General features: G+C 39.8%; 1 protein-coding gene across 1 annotated transcript in view; it reads right to left on the bottom strand.

Moving 5' to 3' along the window:
* Positions 1-955: 955 nt before the first annotated feature.
* The window catches only part of LOC116219696 (NACHT, LRR and PYD domains-containing protein 12-like), a gene marked incomplete at its 3' end in the record, with an annotated part of 46,301 nt that continues 32,053 nt past the window's right edge, over positions 956-15,203 (bottom strand). The window contains exons 6-8 of the mRNA XM_042703926.1: positions 9,380-9,553; positions 8,730-8,745; positions 956-1,474 (exon numbers count right to left, since the gene is read on the bottom strand). Coding sequence (XP_042559860.1) covers positions 956-1,474; positions 8,730-8,745; positions 9,380-9,553 — 709 coding nt within the window. The remainder of the gene's footprint in view (positions 1,475-8,729; positions 8,746-9,379; positions 9,554-15,203) is intronic.

The following is a 15,203-nucleotide window of genomic DNA, read 5'->3' as shown; positions in this document are numbered from 1 at the left end:
AGGTCATGTCTGAAGAGAAAACATGTCTGACATCACTCTGAAGGGATGAAGATGATCTGTGAGAAGCCACAGAGCACAGGAGCAGCTTTCAATCTAAACGTGAAATTAACACATTTCATTCCAACACCTGTCTGAAGAGTCACTCTGGAGACAAACTCACATCTGCCCTCACTCATCTACCTGCATGCTACAGTGATTCATTGTGTAGAAATGTAACCTTACTTATTATACTACTGTAATACATGTGATGGCTAAGTCAGTTATGTGTTTCAAATTGACACATGGAAAAATTAATTCATTTTTGTTTTGGCTTAAATTACACAATAACTATGCCTAATACGACCCCAGACCACCTTTAAAGCTTAAGGAGACAAGAATACATCATATTGTTGCTGAACAATTCTTATGTTAGGTGAGCACAAGGCTGAAAGTGAAGCAATATTAAACACATCGCACAAGGTTTATATAGACAGAAGTTTAGCGTTCAGCAGGGATAACCACGTGGTGGATTTCTGACGTCCGAGGCAAGGATGGAAGTTTTGCACAAGGTCGGAAGAAGCACAGTTCGATCCTTCTTATCACCTCTGGTCTAAACATGCTCTTGTACATATGCAGACTAAGTGGCACCTAATATTCTAAGTTACACACACGCAGAAACACAGAAAAGCCATGTTCCTGCTTACATAAGTACATGATCTATATAAGGTAATTAATAATACAAGGCACTTGATTCGTACATTTTTAAGTCATTAACAGTGTTTGGAAATTATCTCCATCATTTTATAACCCACATCTTCAATTCAGAAAATGCACAAAATATACAACATATATACATAGTATCATCAAAGCAGTGGTGTATAAACAGAATACACATATCACTATTCCCATAGCATCACACATGTGTATGAATAGGAGCGGGTGACTCCTGTGTTCCTGCAGCATGGGGAGGTCGTGTGATCTGGCACAGGGACACTGAGGAGTTATAATGAACCCTAAACGCAGGATAGAGGGGCTCAGTGAATGTGGAGTGGAACGTGTGCAGGTGGGTGAGTGTGTCAGAGAAGACACTGTAGAAGGACAGAGTGCCGGCCGGCCAGTCCAGGTACACTCCTACTGTGCTGGAGGAGGGGGCAGGTAGTATGTCAGTGCGTTTATTATTGTGCCAGACATAGTAACTGTAAGGAAAGCATTCCAGACTCCAGGACTTGTCATTATGTCCCAGTGCACTGTCATCACTCTTTACTTTCCTCTTGATGCTTTTATACGCCACAGATATACGAGCCCCATTCCCACTCCTCTCAACCTCCCAGTAGCAGCGTCCAGACAGACCCTCTCTACACAACACCTGAGGCCACTTTTCAAATCTCTCTGTATGGTGAGGATACGACTCCTCCTCATCCACACGTGTCACCTTTCTGTTCCCCTTAGAGAGAGAGAGAAATCTGTATGCTGTGTTTGAGTCCAGTGTGAGCTCACAGGCATCTGCAGACAAGAGGAGAGAAGAGAGGAGAGGAGAGGAGAGAACAACATCATCAGAATATGGGGTGACACTATGAGTGACACTACTACACATTCCAAACACAATACACCAATACACACACACACACACATACAGACGCACACATGCATAAACACACTACATTACAAACATGCACACAAACAGACACAGCTACATATTACAAACACAGCACAAACACACACACACCACTACATATTCCAAACAAAGCACACAAACACACACACACACACACATTATTTTACATTCCAACAGTGTTGTGTTCAAATTCATTATTTGTCATGAAGTTGCGTTCAGTTCATCGTTCTCATAAAAATGAACGTGTTCAATGAACGCGTTCATATTATCTGAGGTCAAGCGCCACTGAGGTCTAGCTAAAACATTACGGAATGTTTTCCTTCTACTGAGGAAAGACGCTGTCTAAATCGAATGCTTGTACCATGTCGTTGCTCAGTACCTGTTAAAAAGGCCATAGTAATTATTTGTTAAATTGCCCAGACAGACCATGTTTAGGGTAAATGACCATATTTGGTAATTGCGTTGGTCATGTGACTCCACTTCTCACGGTGCAATGTTTTGATATCGCTACACGGCATATTTAGATGGAGTAGCAGTTAACTTCGGGCATATTTTCACATAATTGAACGTTGCACTTTGTTGAAGTTGTGTGCGTCCATGTATACGTGAGTTTGACTGTGTAGCCTACCTTGTCATTATGTGTTTGTTATAGTTTAGCTTTCTCATAATTGTTACGAGCACTGTCACTTAATTGATCTAGCATGATGCACTGTTCGTGAACTCGCTTAGCATAAACTGCTAATGTACAAATACGAGTGTTACAGGGTTTACCTATGCTAACTTTTGAGCAGTCTTTCATTTAGTGTACATGCCCTTGTTGATCTGAGATTAAGCCAGTAGCATATCATTGCTGAAGAGCAAGTTATTATTATTAGTTCCCTGTATAATTCATTATTTAAATGGTACTACATACTAATTAAAAAAAAATGAAAATGAACTGAACTATGAACTAGTTCAGAATTTAAATAGTGAACTATGAACGTGAACGATTCATGTTTACTTGTATGAACTGAACTTTGAACTAGTTCATGAGAGGTGTGAACGTGCACAACACTGCATTCCAAACACACACAAACACAATACTACAAACAAACACACAATCACACACACACACACACACACACATTCCAAACACAATACACCAATACACACAATCACACACACACACAGACGCACACATGCACAAACACACTACATTACAAACATGCACACAAACAGACACAGCTACATATTACAAACACAGCACAAACACACACACACACCACTACATATTCCAAACAAAGCACAAACACATTATTTTACATTCCAAACACACACAAACAAACACACACACACACACACACCTACACACACAATGACATATTCCTTACACAATACACTAAATCACAGACACACACAGAAATACATATTCCTAACCCAGCACAACAATACTGTTACTGTTAGTCATTTAGCAGACGCTTTTATCCAAAGCGACTTACAAGGATGTATACACATTTTTTCACATTTACACTGATGGCACACTGCACATCAGGAGCAATTAGGGTTTAGTGTCTTGCTCAAGGACGCTTCGACAGGGAATCGAACTAGCAACCTTCTGATTACTAAACAACTTCTCTACCTCCTGTACCACTGTCGCCCCCAGACACACTACATTCCAAACACAGTACACCAATACACGCACGCACACACACACACACACACACACACACACACACACACACACACACACACACACACACACACACACACACACACACACACACACACACACACACACACACACACACACACACACACACACACACACTGCTAGACATTCCAAACACAGCACAACATTACACAAACACACTACCTCACATTCCAAACACACCACACCAGTGGCGTTTCTACATTAGGGACAGGTGGGGCACTGCCCCACCAGATCCAGATGATGCTGTTGTGCAGAAACCTCAATACATTCGTACTTCGCGGCAAAATATATATATATATTTTTTTTTTAATGCAAAGTAGCTTGAATATGTGTTTGAATAAACTGGACTCACAAGCATTATAGTCTTGTTTTGGAGTAATTTGATTTGTGTGTTTTTCTGTCTGTGTGCTTGCTCTGTGAAATGCTGCTCTCCGCTGTCCCTCCCTTTCCGGTGGTTGTCCAAACACAGCACAACATTACACACACACACACTACCTCACATTCCAAGGGTGTTAAAACATCAGCAAGGGTAGGGGTTGGAGACTTAGTTTAAGGCCACGTCCACACGGAACCTGGATTGCCTGAATCCGGAAGCATTTTTGGATCCGGTACTTTTATTTATTGCGTCCACACGGAGCCGTGTCAAGAAAAATCTGCGCCCACACGTAAATGCTGGAGCGAATCCGCTGTAAAGACGTCATGGAGCATGCGCATAAAGTGACAGAAGACAGAAGTCGAGTCTCTCGATTGCTGAACGACTTCTCTACCACCTGAAATCACTGTTACCACAGCACTCAAACAGGACTAGTTAGAATCGCGCACTTCACCATAACACTCGTTTCAGTTAAGTTACCATTTTAAAACTTCCGTCTATAACAAAATACTTTTCACGTCAGATTTTCTTATATAGGCTATTGCTGACACTTTTAAAAAATGGTTTTGAACAATGGTCCGATGCAAATAGATAAAAGTGTGGCTTGTTAATGTCATCCCTTTCCTCAGCTGCTTCTTAACAACATCGATTTAGTTTATGTTGTTGCTGTTATGAAGTGACACAGCAGTGTTAATAAGGGTTCAGGCTGAGGTTGCAAGACATGGGGGGGGGGGCGTTCACGTGGGGCAATTACGTCATCGGGTTAGAAAATGTGCGGATCGGGCGTTCACACGAACACGGATCCGCTGGCGGGTTGGATTTAAAAAGTTGCTGATTAAGGGAACCAATCCGCCGGGTTCGTGTGGACGGAAGGCAGATCCGACAACATTTCTTTCCGGATTCAGGCAATCCAGGTTCCGTGTGGACGGGCCCTTAGACATGAACTCTTGCACTGGATGTCTTGTCAAACACAAAACATATGTATTCACTATATGGGAAAAGTATAAACTTCGTAACAAGCAATCTTTCTCTCCCTGTTCTGATGGGAAGGCATGCTTGAAAGTGGTGGTTTCTCATGACATTTGTTATCAGCCTTGCATTTCCCCCAGTCCATGTATATATAGAGGTGTCAGCAGATGATTTGTGAGAATTGACCAAGGGAGAGTTGTAGAAATGAGAGGAATGATCTGAAAAATGTCTTAACCAATTATCATCATTAGAGTTTAAATCATACTTTATTCAGAGAAGAGAGGTATTAACTGTGTAACTGTTAGTGTGACAAATACTGTATAAAAGTTCATTGTTTTCTGTGATCGGGGCCTCCAGTTAACATCTCATCTGATCATTACACGTCAACTAGTTTAACAATGTTGCCCTGACAAACTCGTTAACAACTCAATTTAGATTTGATGCAAAAACGATGGACTAAACCAGCAGATTAGGTTTTTAAAGTGGCTGTTCATCATTAATCAGTGGCTATGACATCAGTATTTATCTTTTCAACTGAGTATTAAAAACACTCTCAGCACATAGTACTCAGTACACAAATTAACAACAGATCATTTTAAAATTACGCTTGCCTGTACTAACACTATTTGTAACAAGTAAAAAAGACAAAATATAGGTAAATATATCATTATAATTATATAATTATATATTTAATTATAACATCATTTGCATTGATGATACTACTACATATAGAGTAAAGAAGACAAAATATTGGTTAAATGTGCAGTGTGGAGTATTTTGGGGATCTATTAGTAGAAATGTATATAGCGTTCATAGTTCGGATCGTAGGATCGTAAAGGGAAGGGTATTCAGCTGGTTGCAATTTAGGAACCTCGCCACTAGATGGCCATCAAAACTACACAATGTACCTTTAACTAAACTAAGTTTTCTGAACTGTATGAACCACCCCCTGTGTTTTAGCCTTACTGGGGGGGCCTGGGTAGACACTGTCTGTTTGAGATGCATATGGTTATGCATTACGCCATTATACACTCATTCATTTCCAAATTTGTAGGGCGACTATAGAATATAGTCAACTCTTTTCAATAATGTGTAGTAAATGAAACGACTAGTTAGTGAGAACAGTTCCATATGTTGCAAACAGAATGGGCATTTTCATTTTGTGGTATATGATGATATGAATTGATTTGAAGAAACATAGTAGCTGATGCAATGAGGTGAAGTCATGACGAACTACTTCGGGTAGAAGAAATATCTATTTACATCAAATGATCTATGCTTTCCCAAATAACGCAGGGTTCTTGCACCATTTCAAAAGTCAAATTTAATGCTTTTTAAGACTTTTTTAAGACCTCAACAAATATAATTTAAGACCCAAAAATGTCACAATTTCTTTGGAATACTCAATTCAGGGGTGCAAACTCATCAGGGATGAAAAAGGTGACAACGACGCGAACCCCCTAGGTGCGTCCGGGGCATGCTCCCCGGGGAATATATTTTATATATAAGAACATTTTGCACATTTTAAAGTTCAATGCATCAATCTGGTGCACTTTGACAACAAAATTATGAGGCTAGATCTATGAAGAACTTTGTGCTGTTGTAAACAATTTTGTGCTCTGGTAACAGTTTAATCATAAACATTCCTGTGTTGAATGTTGCACGGGCACGGGCACAGGCCAACCCAACCTGCCTCTAGTTGAGCCACAGTAATGGCATCCTCCTCCTAAAATTCTGTCATTCCGAAAACAAACTGAAGTAGGAGAGTGTTAAATTTGTTCAGTTGCAGTGAAGCGCCCAGCAGTAGAAAACGGGTCAGTGTTTCAGATTACAGATTACATAGGGACGTGTGGTCAGGGGAGGCAGAGCCTCATAAAAAGTAAAAAACTAAATAAATATTAATATGTATCTACTGATCTGTGCTTTAAATAAAATGTTTGTATGATTCCGATCATTTTTATAATCAAAATCGCTGAATTTGACCATGAGCATGTTCCAGTTCAAACAGAGGCGACTAGCGAGGTGAGGCAGCAACGAGCTGCGCCTCATCTCAGATTGTGCAATCCCTCACACACTGGGTTGAGCACATGCCTTTTGCTTTCTCATTGTTTGTCATCACTGAAATATTTGTAGACACTGTTATTATATGTCGTTTGTATCCATAGAATAGGTAATGTAATGTATTTCACGTATGTGAAGAAGCTATTTAGTCTTGCTGATCTGTCATAAAACCACAGTGAAAAAGCACATAGGGGAGGCAAACGTAACCTCTGCCTCAATGAAGGGGGCATGCGAGAGCCTGGAAAATGGTCTTCCAATCCAGTGAAGTGATAAATACATAATGTGAGACCAATGCAAGAGCTAAAAGGTTTGCTTTAAACGACAGGACAGAAGATAACTTTAGCAGCTAAACTCCGGACCAAACTCGCCTGACGGCCATGTCTTTTATGTAAATGTACATTTTTCAGCGTTTTCACGCTTAGATTTGTCAAAAGTTACCGAGAAAAAGACACTGTACTATCCGATAACACCGTTATTGTAACCAGCAAAAATGGTTGATATGATTTGCGAGGCGTCTGTCCGCCAACTGTCTGACTTTAGCACGTTAGCCTACGTTAGATAGCATAACGTTATTGCAGTGTACCAACGTTACACGTTACCGTAAATGCCATCTTAAAAAGGCCGCTCGAAACCAACGCTTTCACCCGAAAGACATGTCTTGTAATACACCTGTCAATTACGGCATTGAGGCAGCTACCTTCCATTTCGAACAGACCAGAAGACTCGAAATAAAAAGCGTGTCATGGTGACATGGGTTGGCCAAACAAACAAGCTTGAAAGAAATATTCATGACAGCTTGCGTTCACAGATTACTTGGAGATACCCAAGTGTGTGTGTGTGTGTGTCGAACCTCACATCGACCACCGCGTAATGGCGACACGCAGCCTAACGTCAGCGTCTGTAGCCGACGTACGGTAAACAGCTATTAAATTGCGGAGACTCATTTCACACAATACTAAATTAATCAACTATTAGATGTTTTACGATGCGCCACTGTGCTTTCTCATCGTCATTAAGCGCACCGGCAAAAAAAATAATACCTACAGCAACTTTACGTGAAATTTAAGACAATTTAAGACCTTAATTACCCGAATTTTAATTTAAGACATTTTAAGACTTTTTAAGGACCCGCGGGAACCCTGAACGCATTCGGATGCATACTGTCCTCCGAGGAGCTTTTACTGGTTTTGACCTTGGTCTAATTTTAAAGCCAAGGGTGGTTGAGCCTTAAGGTCATTGGTCCAAAACTATGGAATACTGAAAACGTAGTTTCATCTGCTGGCTTTTTTCCTGGATTCCCGAGCCTGACGATGTCATACTCAGAATTCTAGTCAGAATATGAGTCTGATACTGCTCCATTGGGCTGTGATTACGGGGCGTGTTTCAACCAAACCAGGGAAAAAATGCCTCTTCGCTCAATTGGATAGACCTACAACCAATCAGCTAATCAGCTCTCCAGCGGCAGCCATGTTTGTTGAAAACGAAATTCAACCCAAGCGCTCTTTGGTGACATGGTTGATTACGTTACTGTTGATCATCGGTCCATCATAGTATAAAGCCCGCACCGACAATTTGATTGGTACGAACAGCTCTGGTTTGGGCATAGTTTCTCCCTAACGGAGCAATGCCAGACCGAACTTCCCGACCTCAAATGTTGTGGGCGGGGCTAAGTTCGGCTGGCCCCCAGGCTATGGATTCCCTGGACTGACAACAGAACCTTCTAGCAATTTAACATCTACCAACCTAACTTAAATAAAAAAAAAACACTAAAGAATGTTCTATCTGAGTTGTGCAATACACCCTGTGGTTGTCCAATACCTTTATCAAGTTTGGGCAGAAGCTGACACAAATGTCACAAGATAATTTGACAGTAGAGATGGCATTAAGGGCAAATGCAGCGAAGTAAAAGCAAAAAGTAAAAGTACAGTTCTGAAAAGTGTCCAAATGTGCAAGGTTCCATTTACTAGCTGAGCTGTCTAATACAGTTACTGAATTAACCATTAAGACTTACATCTCAGCAAACGTGGTCGTGCTCTGCTGACAGAAGCATGGTCGGTTCTGGAACAGAAACACACAAGTCACACATATAATATTCTAAAACAGATAACATCTGCAATTGTTTTCATTTGAATAGTTTATAGTTACTAGATGCAGGATCCATTTTTGAGTTATTGAACTAAATGATAATTTAAGGACAGATGAGTATGTATAACTGTAAGAGGAATGTTGTATCTGATCAATCAGTAATTAAAATGGGCGGCTATAGGAGCACTGGTGAATATTTTGTTGCATTTTATTCTGTTGTATTTTGCACCGGTGCTCTTAGTTTAATTATGTATTTCTTGCCTAATTTGGACTAGTTTTCACCTCTACCAACTGCCTATTAATTGACTAATCACTTTGCTATCATATAATTGCTTTGGACTTCTGGATTCCTTTGGAGTTCACTTCCCTGCCTGCCACCTTCCCTGCCTGACCTCTAATCCTCGCTTCATTCCTCTGGACCACTTTACAAAAGGGACAATTTAAATTCATATATGCAATATTGGACGCTGCATCAAAGAAGTGACCTACATCTAAGTTGATAAATTAGCTATTTAAAGACAGCACTACACTAGGTATGAAGAAACTGATTTGATCTCACACGAATAATGCAGAAAAGTACAACATTGGGATTTCTTTCTACGCTTACCTAAGCTTCTCCAGTTTACAGACAGGATCCTCCAGTCTAACAGATAACAACTTCAGTCCTGATTCTCCGGGATGATTGTAGCTCAGATCCAGCTCTTTTAGGTGAGAGGGGTTTGAATACAGAGCTGAAGCCAGACAAATATAACCTTTCTCTGAGATGAGACAATCAGAGAGCCTAAGAGAGAGAGAAAGAGAGAAATTGTTGTAAAATTGGATATAATCTAAAAACTATGCAGGGATGGGTGTAAAATGTAAAAGACAGAGATGAAAATATCCTGTGAAATAGTACACACTACTTCAGTCTCACACTAATTATTAAGTTAAACTGAAAAAGCTCCCTATCAGCACAATATCTCTTCAGTAGCAATTGGGATGGGGCTAGTGGGGATTTGAGATGATATGACATTATTTAAAACAATGAAGCTAATTTATCAAGTGAAATACATAAACAATTGTATTCATAGCTTTTTAAATAAATACGCTCAAACGCACTTCTATTAAAAATTTAAATGAGAATGAGTCATGGAACATTTGACATTCATATTTGTATATTGTGTTTAAAGTGAATTGTGGCCAATTATTGAATACGTCAGTCACAAAACTGTAATAAAAAAAAGTAAATTAAAAAGTAATTATTCAACTGACATAAATATGGTGGAACCGGATATTGCTGCTTTCCTGTTGTGTCACATATTAACTGAAGTGACTGACATTATGACAAGGAAATATGAAACTCTGGTCCTCATTTAAGTGAAGGGACCGGTATAATTAATCAGAACATGCCATAGTCAATAATTCAATGATCTTATACCTAGTTAGGATTCCTCCGTCAGGAGGAAACCTATTGTTATTGTAGGTATTATTATTATTCTTCTGCAATGGGAGTCAATGGCAGCCCCTAGAACCGTATAGTAACTTTTTCTGAAATTTGGCACACTCATTAAGGACAGTCCCTTCTTCACTCACACCAAGTTTCATGTCTCCCACTAGACCACACTAGCGCCACTAACGGGTCAAAGTTGGACTTTTGTTAACACTGTAAGTTTTAAACCGTTTGACCGATTTTCAAAAATGAGGTACCATTGGATTTCTTGGATAAAGACGAATTCAACGTTCAATGGCGACAATTTTCGGTTATATAGATTTTCTGTTATTCCCGGTTTTATCAAAAAACCTTTGAATGCCTACACCTCCTACAATTTTGGTCAAATCTTCTTCAAAATCACCAGAGATGATCTTCAGACCAAGCATTGATCCTCACAACCGTTTGTCCGGTACAACCACTCAAATTAAGCAGATAAGCCGACAAACAGGAAGTGAAGAAATATGTAAGCAAATATTTGAGATATACACCTGGGCGACAGTGGTGCAGGGGTAGAGAAGGCGTTTAGTAATCAGAAGGTTGTCAATTCCCTGTTGAAGTGTCCTTTAGCAAGACACTTCTTTCTTTTCTTCTTTCCCTTCTTCACTCTTATTTCCTCTATTCTTTCCTTCTTCCACTCTTCTTTCCTTCTTTTACTCTTCTTTCCAAAATTGTAAAGAATATACATTTTCCCCTGGTTTCACAATCTTAGGAGGAATCCGCTTGCAGCTATATTTATAATTGTTACTTTTATTTGGATTTAACTAGCATGTAATCAGTTCCTGGGTGAATATACTTGATTTTCCCCAGGTCGAGACAATGAACCCTGCACCCATGGCCCATTTGAATAGATGGTAACACCCCTTAGATATCAGTGTATTTAACAGACTGTTCCTCAAGGAATAATCAGATATGCTGAGGTGAAGTCCTGTGAGGGAGGATGGATCTGAAAGTCTCTGTCTCACAGTGGTTGGCAGCCATTCTTCAAGAATAAACCTGGATCCTGACTGATCAAACCTAAGACTGAATCTTCAATATATGGTATAAATTATATACCATCATCAATTACTAACATTGCGACCGCAGCGCAATCAGCGTCTTTGCCAAACCGCATATCGCGCACGGTATTTTGCATCCTATTTATCAAACAAGAACGTCGTCGCGTCATCTGCGCCTAACACTGCCCATTAGTGTTATTTAGCGCTCCGCTAAAATATGGAAGAAAGAGCCTGCGAGTTCCACCATGGATGATGAGCTAAAATTAGAATTAGAGCTTTTGGTTTCACGAGGTTACACCAAACTAGCCCGGGTAAATATAGAAACTATTTCTCTGTTTAGCCCTTCTGTCCACATTAAAAGTTGTGATCACTTTGAATTCAAGAATGTCCTTTATTGGGATTTTGGGAAATTAAACTTTTCAGCAAACATTGAGTTTCTGGGTTGCTATGGTTACCTCTCAGGGTGCTTGTACAGCTTCATATTAACGAGTTTATGTTCACAAGTTCATATTCAGTACATATTAAAGTAGCATAACGGAACAATTGCTAATCGCTAACGATATGCTAGCGGCTAAAACTAACGAAATCTCTTGAAATGTGCTGACTTTGACATTATGACAAACTAGTTAGTCAACAACTGTCCTAACACAGTCAAACATCAAGCAAGTGCAACACAAGACAAAGCAAGAACGGCAAATAAGCTACTTACTAGTTCGGCAGACAGTAGAAACCGGGCGGCTTCAGGCAAACCTACATTTAGCAGTAATATGCCTATAGACCCTGGTATGGCAATGGCATGGAGGCGATTCTCCATATTAAAAGTAATTGTAGCTGTTATTTTAAGGTAAAACTGATTATCCTAACCCTAATCCTGATGTACAATTACTGCATAATGCCATTTTAACATGAGTTAATCACACACAGGCAACTGCAAACTGTTAAGATGGTTCCCTAAGCTAGAGATAGCTAGGATAGTTAATAGCCAGGTTAACTGCTCCATATCATCCCGTTAAATAGTCTGGTAGGAATACACGACATTCCTTACTTTAAAACGGCGTATTCCTGAACACTGAAAACCATGCTTTTCAAAAACGCTGCCCTAGGCCGATACATTTGAAAACTGGAGTTGTAGCGTGGACAGGGGCAACTGAAATGTATGCCTATATTAAATGATATCAAATATAAACATTTGAAAAAAAATAACATTTCTGATGTTTGTATTTTTCAAATTTCTCGCAGGCACATAGTTTTCATTTAGCAGCTGATATGTCATGCTGAAACACCTCTTGTTTCGTTACGAATACATAAGTAGGCGCACTTTACGCATCTGTTAAAGAAAGTATTAGTATATTTTATCATGAATGTTTCAACTAAAAAGCTTGTTCCAAAATGCTGTCTGTAAAGTGTGTGTAGGTTGGAATTTGGAAGCCACTTAGCAAGACCAAGAATGTTAACCCAGATACCTCACGTATATGTTTACATAAGATAAGAAGGAATTGGAGGTTGTGAAATGTGTTGTTGCTGGGCAGAAGTAAAATTCAGCTAAACTGCACTTGTCCTAAGTGTATCCCAGAATCCTGGGTTTTACTGTGTAAAACATTGTGTTCAATAAAAGGCTGGTGTGTCGGCAAAGACGATAGGGAGAGCTTGGTTAAGCTGCTGCCCTCAGCCAGACGCGGCGTAACAGTCTGGTTAACAATACGCTTGTTGTGGTGTCTTTTATCTACTAACTAAAAGTTTAGGGTCTTTTCCCTGACAGCATCTCCTCCCATCTCTTTGCGACGAACACCCACTTTCCCTTATGCCCTCCCAGCAGCGGTAATCTAAAGTGCGGCGCCTTTGTAAATACGGTTTTATGTTTATACCCGCCATTTTACGCCTGAAATGGGCGCAATCCTGTTAGTAAATGAGGCCCTCTGACTTTAATCAAGTATGTATGTGTGTTAATCATATGCCCTTGTTAGTTGAAACATGACTTTTCTGTTTTTGCAAATTTTACTTGGGCGCTACCGGCATAATCAGCTGTGCTGCTCATCCCACAAATGCATGATCCTTACAAGTTGGACATTGAAAAGGTAAATAAACAGGCTTTCCAACGATATAAAATACAGTTCCAATTAGCATTGTAACAACAGAGAAATAATCAACCAAACTTATTTTGACAACTTTATATAAACCTTGTGTGATGTGTTTAATTGTGCTTCTCTCTTGTATGCTGCAGTCTGAGAGTGGGCCCATGCCTCTCTTGTCTGCCAAGACACTTCAGAGTGAGTCCGACGAGCTTGTTGTTGTTGATTTAATATACTTATATGCAACTCCGGAGTTCTGAGGTAACTTGAGTGAATTTTCACCTTATTCCACATTATTTTGTAATATCTTAATCTGTAACCCATGTTCCTGTTTGTGTTCTCTGCCCTCTGTCTCAAACATGGACACCATGTTCATTAGCATTCGAATGGGTTTTCATGAGGATTTAGGTTCTCCTGTATGCATTTGAACTCCTTTCCCAAGATATTGTGTCCCTGTATTCTCACCGTGACTTGCTGGAGAGAGTGTTTGGCCCTAGTGTGACCACTATGGTTTGGTCCAGGTTCCCCCACGATAGTGGTGGAATCCCAGAGGAGCTAATTGGACCAATTCAGCCCAAGTGGCTGCCCTATGTTAAGGGCAGAGGTGTAAAAAGTACTGAAATGTTGTACTCAAGTAAAAGTACAATTACTTTGATGAAATTTTACTTAAGTACAAGTCAAATTACCCATCTAAAAATCTACTCAAGTAAAAGTAAAAAGTAGTTCATTTAAAATGTACTTTAAGTAAAAGTTACTTAGTTACTTTCAACAACTTGATGGGGGCCGCTCCTATATAGTGCAAAAAAAGACAAGGAGTCATAAATCCAATACAAAAACTAGTTATTTTTAATTAAAGGAGAATCTTTAGGAATATAGATGCAATGAAATTAAACATGTTAAACATTAAACATTTCAACACAACATTTGAGAACTTTTGGGAGGACATGAACCACATGACAGCTAAAATAAAAAGTTAAAATGCCGCTGCCGCTGCCCCACTGTAAACTTTGGTTACTTTACTTATGTCCACCTTTAGAACATTAGTCTACAAACTTCTTGTTGAGTTTGAGCAGCAGCTGATTTTTAAGGTGAGTAGAGTTCATCCGGGCTCGCTTTGCATTGAACAGCAATCCAGCACAGCTGAGGAGTCGCTCGCAGGCGGCCGAGGCAGGTAGGCCAGTATTGAGTTTCCGGGACAGTTTTTTGATATTCTGAAAGGCGTTCAGCAGATCCATATTGACTGAGACACAGGCTAGGTACCCTTCTAACTCCCCTTCTGACCTTTTGGACTTCATTGAGGAAAATAAATCATCTTCATCTGATGAATGTTGTCCGACTTGCTCCAGCCTCCAACATCTGGTCAAGGTGTTGTCTGACATAGACTAGACCTGTAGAATGACAAACAACATTTTTGACAATTAAGTATTGAGCTGCCATCAAGAGTGCATCATAAAACAGAAATAGCAATAAATAGCAGCTTGAGATGACAGACCTACAGTATATTTACAGAATTATAGCATTATTTTCTATTTCTACATGCATCACAATTCATAATCCTCAATTCTTGCTAACCGAGACCCCTGAGCATGAAAGACCTGCACGTTGCAAAGCCACCACTTATCTGACTAAACATCGTGATAAATTCCAGATAACGACATACACATTGACTTGTCCAACTGTCTGACAACGATGGTGTGCGCATTCACGTTGCTCTGTTTCAAGGCATGGGAGCCAGCCAAATGATTAGCCTAATATCAGTTTATGTGGTGTATTTCATTGCTGATGACTGATCTGTAGTCTTTAACACAATATGAGAGACTGAACATAATAATGCTATGACCTGAAACGAATGGAAGACAGGAATGGAATTATTATTAGTCTATTGGATGATGGCTG

The sequence above is a fragment of the Clupea harengus genome, chromosome 26, assembly GCF_900700415.2.
Source record: "Clupea harengus chromosome 26, Ch_v2.0.2, whole genome shotgun sequence".
NCBI lineage: Eukaryota > Metazoa > Chordata > Actinopteri > Clupeiformes > Clupeidae > Clupea > Clupea harengus.
Note: the sequence above shows the minus strand (reverse complement) of the source record. Positions and strands in the feature narration are given on the sequence as shown.